We start from the raw sequence: 9694 nt of genomic DNA, 5'->3' as shown, positions 1-9694 counted from the left end.
ATTTTATCACCTACAGATAACAATAAGAGATCCAGTGATAGAAACGGCATAGCTTCTCTTTCCTTGATGGCCTTGGGGGGAAAAATTAGAAACTAGGCAACTGCCCTCATATTTTGGATCAATGTCTCTATTTATAAAGCTCAATCTGACGAGATATGCAACCGTGTTTCACTTTAAAGGTGTTCTCTGGAATTTGTTACAATCAACAAGGATTTGTGTTGATGTGTACAACTCGCATATACAGTGGTGCCTCACTTAACAAGTGTCTCGCTCAACGATGAATTCGCATAACGATGGCCTTTGTTGGAAATTTTGCTGCCTCACCTAACGATGTTTCCTATGGGGGATTTTCGCATAACGATGTTTGGGACCTTGCTTCACTTAACGATGACAGTTTTAGGTCCCCTGTTTCGCTTAACTTTTTTTTTGACAGCCCTGTTTTCACTATTTTAAAAATATTCTAAAATGTTTAAAAATGTTTAAAATGCTTGGAATCATTAGTGCACCTAATAAAACCTTCGTTAAAGTAATTTGGCTTCGTTCTGAGTCTTTTTGAATTTTTGGTGATTTTTTTTCCACCATTGAAATGCATTGAATAGGCTCCTATTGGAACGGATTAACCGGTTTTCAATGCATTCCTATGGGAAATGGCGTTTCGCTGAATGATGTTTTCACATAACGATGTTTTTAATGGAACCAATTAACATCGTTATGCGAGGCACCACTGTACTGCAAAATTGCCTTTAATTAGCAGTAATCTGCTACTGAAAACCGTATCATCCCACTGCACACATGAAGCTGTGCAACAGGACTTCAATCTCAGGGCTTCAACCTTATTTGCCTGCACAACGCTAGTATTACTTGATAGATTTGCTAGCTTTCATGTATGTGACAACGTATGAACTTGTGAGGATCAAAAGAGACTGCGGCTAGTGAGCCAAGATTAAACAGACACTGGTTCTTCAGAAAGAGCGAAGTTTCATCCCTTGCCTGTCGAGACAACAAAATAAAAGCTGACTCAGACGAAACCATGGTGTGCATGTTCTAGTTTAAACCAATCAGGATTTCAGTGCTGAACTTGGCACACAAGGGAAAGATACATAAGACAGAAGCACACAAGTTTCACAGTTATTCCCACATTTCATAAACCATGATTTATGAGGTTGGAAACATTCCCTCAAACCGCATCAAAATGCAAATGTTCCCAAAAGCAAGGTAACCTGTTTGGAAACTAGACTTTTTAATTAGATTCCAAAAATGTAAAATTAAACATTCTTATAACTTCAAGAATTGTTGCCAACAATGAAGCCAGAAGGAAATTTTTATTAGCATGTTTGGAAGTTACAACAACTAAAGACAAACAAAAAAATACAATAAAAACACCCACTCCTGCATGAAAAGCAGACAAAAATCAAATTTTCACTTGGCTAGCAGTTGCAAAACTGTTAACTGATACGATGCTGGGGGGAAAACACAATGTGCCTTTGAATTTAATAACTGCTGGTGTGAAACGAATTATCTTTCCCTAGAAGCAGCCTGCTGAAACGAACTAACCACAGTTTGAAGTACACATGCTTAATATTGAGGCATTTAAGATATGAAAATCAGCCCATATATGGTCAACACACCATATGTGAATAGCAGTCCAGAGGGCAATTAAGATACTGAAGTTTTTTTTTCTGAATTCAGAGATTTCTCATTTACCATCCTCTGGACTCCATGTGTAGTTTTCTGGAGTATAAGTAACATGTGTAAAAAAAACAAGCAGGATCTTAAGCTCTTCACACTGGAGTCCCTTCAACTTGCTTCTTAGGGTTTTTTAAGTTCTTGTTTGGCAACAACAATACTTGCTCCAGATCAAGCATGGGCTCTTCTGTATTTGGTTTACCTTCCTTCTGCCTCTCTGCAAGAATCATAGCCCGTAGCAACGGTGGGTAGGGGACATAACGGAGAGTTTCTTTCTCCACTGGTGTAAATTTCTTAAACTCCTCCTCTTCATGCTTTGGTACTACACGCCAGTCATGATACATGACCCTCTCTATTTCTCTGACCTCGTTATCTGATTCGCCTAAGAAGAAATTGACAAAAGTGCAATGAAAAATTACACATGCTCACCATGTTTGTGGGGAATGACAGACGTGGACAGCTTGATGAAATCTGACTTATTATCGGACATACATATGAACATGTATTGACATGCGCACTCTAAATAGCATATGGTATTAACAGCCATGAATTATACTCTGTTGGTGTGTTATCAACTCCATGTTGTCTAAAAACCATAGTTTGGACATATTGCCTGAAAGGAGACTTGCTGCTCATCCCTGGTCACCTTCTCCTGAATGTAGAACTACACAATGGGTCAAAACAGAAACAGACCAGAGAAGATAAGCCACAATTTGTTTGACTGTTAAAAAAGGAAAAAAGTTCTCCTTGACAGTTAAGTTCAGTCGTCTCTGACTCTAGGGGCCAGTGCTCATCCCAGTTTGTAAGCCAAAGAGCTGGCGTTTGTCTGTAGACACTTTCCATGGTCATGTGGACAGAATGACTAGACACGCAGCACCATTACCTTCCCACCGAGGCGATTCCTATTCGCATCTGCATGCTTTCGAACGGCTTTGGCATGAGATGGGAAAAACAAGAGGAGCTCACCCCACTATGTGGATTCGAACTGCCAACCTTTCGATTGACAGCCCAGCGGCTCAGAAGTTTAACCAACCCCATTCCCTTGATTGACAAAACACCTAGCATTAAGAAAAACCATGGCTTACTTTATTAGTTAATTTTCTGAATGCCACAATGTATTGGGGCAGGGCAACAAGGAAGAATGAATTGCTGTACACCAAGTACCAGCCTAGCCATCAGATAGTGCAAGAATACCTATGCAATTCCACACAGTGCAATTTCAGGTATGCACTGTAAGCCAAAACAAACAGCCAAACAGATGGTGTTTGGAGAAGAAAGGGGATATGTTACCAATGGATTAATTCAGAACCTGGTGTCATTTTAATAGATTAGCATGCACACCCCAATATTGTTTGGATAAAGACTTTTTTTCTATAATTCCACTCGCACTTACTATCAGGGTAGATCTGATTTAAATTTTAAACATCATTTTTGTCAATTATTTAAAAATCCATTTTTTACATTTAAATTGGTAAAAATAATTTTTAAAAATTCAAATCATGATTTAAATCAATTTGATCTTTTAAAAAATTGTTGCTTTTTATCCACCCTGCCCACTTTTATCATTCTAGACTGAAATAACCCCACTTTTAAAGGGCAAGAAGGAAGAAAGCAATCCATGTTTAGCCAAACAAAAACAAAAGAATAAAATCCCAAAGAAGGCAGTACAAAGAACCAGATCGTTCTCAGATTTCAGTAGCCAGAGCTTGAAAAAGTTACAAAGCATTACGTCCCCAAAAATTCTCAAAAACGAACACAAACACAAAAAAACTCCCAAGAATTCTCCAGCTAACATGGCCACCAACCCTATTGGCTTAGGGCCTCTCAGTTGAAGTCGAAAAAAATAACATTTTAAACCTTTGACGAGAGTCTGCAAGAAAAAAGCACAACATATACATGTATTTATACTGCTAAGCCATAAACCAATCATGATCACCCCTGCTGGCTGCAGCTGATAGGAGTTATGGACAAAAACATTTAAGGAGCAACAGGTATTTCTCCATAGGCTAATTCTGATGCAAATGCAGTGAGCATAATTGTGTGTCTCTCTCACCTCCCCAAGAAAGCCAATTCATTTGGAAAGCTTAGCCATGAACCCCTTACCTTTGAATGTCAAGTATCCCCACGCTTTTCCATGATCCATATTCTATGACAGAACACATAAGAACACATACAGTCATCTCAAGAACACATTTTGGCCAAAACTCTTTGACCAGGACCCTACTGAGAAAAACTGCATGCATAAGGTAAGAATGCAAGCTGATCTTTGCTATTTCCTGGCCATATAACCAAGCCTGTGCCAGACAGACAGAAAGATAGTGTTCACTAAGCATACAATTTCTGGTTCAGGCTACATGATTTCAATTGTATTCTGGCCCAGGTGTGTGCATTGTGTGAGCCTCCAGAATGACTCAGAATGGCTCTCCCATCCAACATAATCAATAGTGAGGGATTTGGGGAGTTGTAAACCAACAGCATTTTAAAAACAACAAGTCAGCTCACATCTGATGCAATCTCTTCACGTGTCTTAATACACATATTGCTTCTAGCACTGCATTCTCAGAAGGCCTGCAGGTAACTGGAAATATGACCAGTGGCAAATGTGATTGCGCCTTGCATAAGCATTGGGAGCATAAGCTTCAGCAGAGAGGGGAGGATACAGATATAAATAAAGAGATATTTTATTACAACTAATTTGTTATGTGCTGTCGAGATGAAACCAACTCATAGTGATGCTAACAGGGGTTTCAAGGTGAGACACTGAATGAGTAGTTTTACCAGTTTCCACTCCCCCAGTGAGCTTCCATGGCTGAAAGGAGAGTCAAACCTATGCTTCATGTTTCTAATTTGTTGCTCTATCTATTACACCACATTGGGTGTATACATCACTACTAATACAGTGGTGCCTCGCACAGCAAGGTTAATCCGTTCCGGATTAACCCTCGCTATGTGAAAACATCACTGAACGGAACATAAAAACCCATTGGAATGCATTAAACATCGTTTAATGCGTTCCAATGGGCCCTAAACTTACCGTTCAGCGAAGTTTCCTCCACAGTGGCAGCCATTTTTGCGCCCTTGGTAAGCGAGGGGAGGGCGCGAAAACGCTGCGCACGGCCATTTCGGGCATCCAGCGGCCATTTTAGAACCGCTGAACAGCTGATCCGCAGGCATCGCAAAGCGAAGATCGGTAAGCCAAATGCTTACCGATCGTCGCTATGCGAGTTTTGCCCATTGGAACGATCGGTATGCCTCCGCATTAGCAATCCCGAAAAGGGGATCGCTATGCGGATTCGTCGTTGTACGGTGTGCTCATTAAGCGAGGCACCACTGTACTAATAACTTATTACTACTACTGTTATTACTATTACCATTCCCCCAAATGGACCTCCTCCTTCCCCCCCCCCCAAAAAAAGTTCTGAGTACAAGAGGGGAGCCTATCCCTATTTCTGCCCATGGAAACGGCTCACCTCAGCGGTATAATCCACTTCCACTCTGGTGACGGTCCAGTAACAAGGCTCACTGTGCTTCCATAGCCAGGATTTTCGTGTGACCATTCGCCCAATGCCAAAGTGCTTCAGCCGACAGAGCAGAGTGAAGAGTCGCTTTTCATTCCTCACATCTTCCCACGCCAGGGCAGGCAACCGCTTGCCCGTAAAGGGACGGGTCATTGTCTCGTAGTCCAGGGCAAAGCGCTGGGCATCTCGAGGCTGATTCTGCAGAGCACGAGCTTCACGGATCTTCTTGGCCATCTCTGCAATTGGCCGATAAACTTTACTGCGACGACCCATGGCTGCCTGAGGAACGCTGACCACAGTGACATAGCAGTTAGAGGACCTTTGGGTAGTGTGGGCGGCATATAAACAAACAATGACACAGATTCTCTTTGACTATGATGCTCACTCGTCAGTTACTCAGGATAAAATGAAGGTCTGGGGCAGGGAAGGTAAACACTTCTTTTACAGAAATACAGAAACCAAAAATGGGGACAATGGACATCCTTCACAGACTATCGGGCTTCTGAAACAGCCTGTTGCCCTACATTTTATCCTAAGAGTGTTTTTGAGTGAAGCAACTGGATTAAAAATAACAGCCTTCCATCAACATTAGTGGCTTTTTTTAAAGCCATAAACAGATCAAAGGCTCAGCTGAAATCCATAATGTTCCTTCCTAGCAAATTGAGGGCATTTTTGTATTAGGTGATGAAGGAATGAAAGGCATTGATCTATTGTGGCTTTTTCTCTTTTTGAAACCTTGTCTTCTTTGCCAATACCACTGAATTTTCAGTGCCCCAACTCTAATTTAGCCAAAAGATGTTTAGAATACAGTTAAGAGACCACACTGAGCAGAACTGAGTTTATTTAGGTCAGCTTTGGTGTCTCATTTGGGAACAGGAACAACCATAGTTGCTCCCTAACCCCAAGATATTTTCCCATTTTTACAATTCTCCTACTTCCTTTCCTGGAGCTTTTCCGACAGGCAAAGAGACAATCAAATTGTTTATTTTGTTGCAAGTGACAGAGCCCTCAGGTGACATACCTAACAAAAATAGCAACGATCCAAAGACTGGTGTACAATTTTTTTTCCTTTCGAAGCTTCAATAAACTCAGCACTGGAACAGGAAGTGGATCTAGACTCCCAAATAAATAATGTTCATATTCTGATATAATACGACACCAAGGGATTAAAAATGATTTGGGGAAAATGATTTGGAAACAGTGGGCTGCTTTAGAATAAGCAGAAGTGGTCCACTACTTATTTTTGGGTACAAAGCTATAGTTCCCTTATTCATAACTGCGGCTGTGGCGACTGACAACACATGTGCTGTTTGCAAAAACACCGCCTTTTGTTTCAAAGGATGATGATGCAATTCGAGGGGAGAGTTTCCACCTGAGGGAGATTTGTGATACTGGATACCATAACTTATATTTTTTAATGCACAATCAAATAAATCAGGCTACTCAAATAGGAATGTATTCAAAATGGAACTGGGAGCTGGACACCTGATCTGGCATAACAACAAATGCATAACGCAATTAATACCTCCAAGATCTCATCTATTTTCCAACTACCTGTATTGACAAATAAGATTTTGTGAACAAGAAAGCCTATCAGTCTTGTTCAACAGATATGGTAGCAGCTTCTCCTCCTGGCTCACAGACCCCCCTAGTCAGTGCAAAGATTCAACAGGGGGGAAACTACGAGGCAGGGTCTGCCACACCAGCATCTTCCCTTCTTCGTCGTTTTAGAAGAGGTGGCCATTTAGTCTGCACAAGCAAAGCAGGGAAAATCAAAAGGGGGGGGGGATAAAGAACAAACATTTAAACATAAAAATAAAAAACAGACCAAAATCTTGCGGCACCTTAAAGGCTATTATATTTTAATTTGAGTTTTGTTCCCATTAAAACAGAGCAGTAAGCCTTTAAGGTGCCACAAGGTTTGGGGTTGTTTTTTTTTTTTTTTTTTTAATTTTGGTTCTTTCCCCCCCCCCCCTTTGGATCGTCCCTTCTTGGTTCCCTTCTCCGCTCGCTCACAAGAGACATCCACCCACAGCCAGACTTTCGGGAGGGCACCTTTTTAATTGGGGGGGGGTGTCTGGTCCTCATGAAAACATCTTCGGAGCTCGAGGAGGGGGAACCTTTCCTCCCTCCCACCCACGTGGCCCCCCCTCCGCATGTCGCCCCCTTTTACTGCTCCAGCCTCCGCCTCTAGCCCTCCGGTCACGAAAGGCAACCCCGTCCGGACGCCAGCAGCCGCCCTACCTCGCCCTCGCCTGCCGCCTCCCTCGACCGACCGGCCGCGCTCGCACGGGCTTAGAAACCAGGGCGGTCCTACACCAGAAATCGTCCTGCCGGCAACACTGCCAGTCTCTCCGTTCCGGGCAAAAACCAGGCCGGCTTCCTTTCAAGGGCGGTCCGTTGAGGAAATCATCCGGCGTGCAACACTTCCGCTCCCTGTCCGTTGAGGAAATCATCCGGCATGCAACACTTCCGCTCCCTGTCCGTTGAGGAAATCACCCGGCATGCAACACTTCCGCTCCCTCCTCTGTACACGCCTTTTAAGCGTACTGTACTAAGAAGCTGGTTTTAGTTTAGAGAAAGTTACCGTGTTAGGCTATGCGAGCAGGTAGGGCGAAATCCAGAGAAAAATAAACACACACAAAAAAGACAAAACTCATATGCCACCTTTACCTGTCACATATTAATGTCTTTAAGGTGCCACATGGTTTGATTCCCCCCCCTCCCCAAAGAAGTCTGTTCAACGCCCGTCCTTCTCTTCCCCGCTCCCCGTCCCTGGGCACCTCCCGGGTCCACGGCGGCTGTTTTTGCTTGACCAGGGGGTTTTACTTTGGCCCCCGATCTGGCACTCCTTGACCTAATACTGCGTGCATGGTGGAAACGTTTCTTGGCTAGAGGCACGTCCTTCCTTGCAAAGCATCCTTATTCGAAAATCGAGCAGGGGAAGGCGGACAAACGCGGTCCTACCTTTGTTTCTGCCATACATCTTATTTATTTAATTTGTTAATACTTGTATACTGCCCAGTTCGTGCAAGAGCACTCACTCTGAGCAGTTTACATCAAAGAGACCGTCGATGAAATAAAAGTAAAGCAAACACAAGAAATAGAAACAAAATTTTTAAAAAATTAAAAATCAGATTAAAAAAAAAAGAATTATGCTTAAGCTTGAATAACCCTAAACAGTGGCGAGGTCATTGCTGTATATATAACGAAAATTGCTGTCTGCTCCTGTACAAGAAATTATGACAAAGATATTAATCACTGCCAGTCATTATGGCAGTCACATACTGCTTTCAGGGTGGGAAGTAGCCTGCCCCTGAAAATCTAGGAAGTAGAAGTGGGAGGTGCTGTTGCCTTCCTGTTCCTTTTATGAATTTCCTATTTGAATCTATTTGCTTTAGATTACAATATTTTGATATTTCGGGCCTCGCGCAACACTGAAACATGGCCTCCAGGAATATCTCTGAAACTAAGCTTGGCTCTTCGATTGAAAGAGGTTTCAGGCTATTGAGATAGAACTTTAGCATAATCTAGCATGCCTCTTTTGGTTTTGTTTGGGCAGCAACAAAGAGAGAGAGAGAGAGAGAGAGAGAGATCAGATTGATTCTTGGAGGACAGTTCTTTCAGAAATTCTCAATTTGTTTAGTTAAATAACCTGGTATGTTCAGAGTGGGAGGAGGTATTGATGAGACCACCACCAGAGATCTGGCTGTCAAGTGTTGATCAGAATAAGCTTGAATCAGTACAATTTCATCCAGAACTGAGGAAAATCTGCCAGACCTTCATACAATCCAGTTTACTATGACCAACAATAGGCAACCAGATCCTTTTTGTATGTTCCCGTCTCAACCAGGGCATTGTCCCCAACATACGATAGGTGCGCTGGCACTTTGAAGATACAAAGTTTTTTAGTAGGACTTCCAAGATTTGTACAAAGCCCAAGGGAGCACTGGGCTTTCCCCCGTTTTTTTTGAAATAAAAATTTGCAGAGCTACGGATTATAGTCTCGCAGAATCACCTGTCTTTGCCCCATCAGTCTGCCCACTGCAGGATTCTGAGAATTATAATCCACAAAAGTGTTACTTCTAAGCTTTTCTTTAAAGAAACACGGCCAAACAGCCCAAAAAACCTAAAACAACAATTTTCTTTAAAAAGTGTGGAACATAAGCTTCACCTACTGAAATTCCCATTTCTGTGCAACTGTTAGAAGTACAGGAACACTGTCCTCTTTTCCATCTAGAAAAGTGTATTAATGGAAAGCTGCAATCTCATTCCCTTTTGGGGCCTTGTAGGACACAGCATTCAGAGTACTGTGGAGTAAGGAGAAAGGATGGCTATCAGTCAATCTGGAGCCAGTTGGGCTACAATCATGGCCAAAAATATTGGCACCCTTGCAATTATGTCAGAAAATTGTTGGAGCTCCAAATGTTTTGGTACTCACATATTCATTTCTTTGGTTTGCATTGGAATGACACCAAAAAAATAAACAC

At 42.3% G+C, this 9694-nt stretch overlaps 1 protein-coding gene across 3 annotated transcripts; it reads right to left on the bottom strand.

Annotated features, from left to right (window-relative positions):
* Positions 1–1303: 1303 nt before the first annotated feature.
* MRPS34 (mitochondrial ribosomal protein S34) lies at positions 1304–7603 on the bottom strand. 3 transcript variants are annotated; one of them, XM_078381408.1, is made up of 5 exons: positions 7449–7504; positions 6759–6953; positions 5157–5493; positions 3790–3832; positions 1304–2068 (listed from the first exon to the last, which is right to left on the bottom strand). In XM_078381408.1, the coding sequence occupies exons 3-5, from the start codon at positions 5475–5477 to the stop codon at positions 1782–1784; spliced, it is 651 nt and encodes a 216-aa protein (XP_078237534.1). In that variant the 5' UTR covers positions 5478–5493; positions 6759–6953; positions 7449–7504; the 3' UTR covers positions 1304–1781. The 3 variants fall into 3 exon arrangements, with proteins under 3 accessions (XP_078237534.1, XP_078237533.1, XP_020663488.3); XM_078381407.1 differs by having other exon boundaries at positions 6226–6953; positions 7449–7476; XM_020807829.3 differs by lacking the exon at positions 6759–6953 and having other exon boundaries at positions 7449–7603.
* Positions 7604–9694: the final 2091 nt, after the last annotated feature.

Source organism: Pogona vitticeps, chromosome 13 (assembly GCF_051106095.1).
Source record: "Pogona vitticeps strain Pit_001003342236 chromosome 13, PviZW2.1, whole genome shotgun sequence".
NCBI lineage: Eukaryota > Metazoa > Chordata > Lepidosauria > Squamata > Agamidae > Pogona > Pogona vitticeps.
This window is presented reverse-complemented; position numbering and strand designations above follow the sequence as displayed.

What these genes read in the sequence shown, in the direction of transcription:
- MRPS34 (XM_020807829.3), bottom strand. Translation starts at nt 5,477, where the DNA reads ATGGGTCGTCGCAGTAAAGTTTATCGGCCAATTGCAGAGATGGCCAAG. An exon ending in AAGTGGATTATACCGCTGAG is followed by an intron (nt 3,833 to 5,156) that starts GTGAGCCGTTTC and finishes GTTCTGTCATAG; the next exon opens with AATATGGATCATGGAAAAGC. An exon ending in GGGATACTTGACATTCAAAG is followed by an intron (nt 2,069 to 3,789) that starts GTAAGGGGTTCA and finishes ATTTCTTCTTAG; the next exon opens with GCGAATCAGATAACGAGGTC.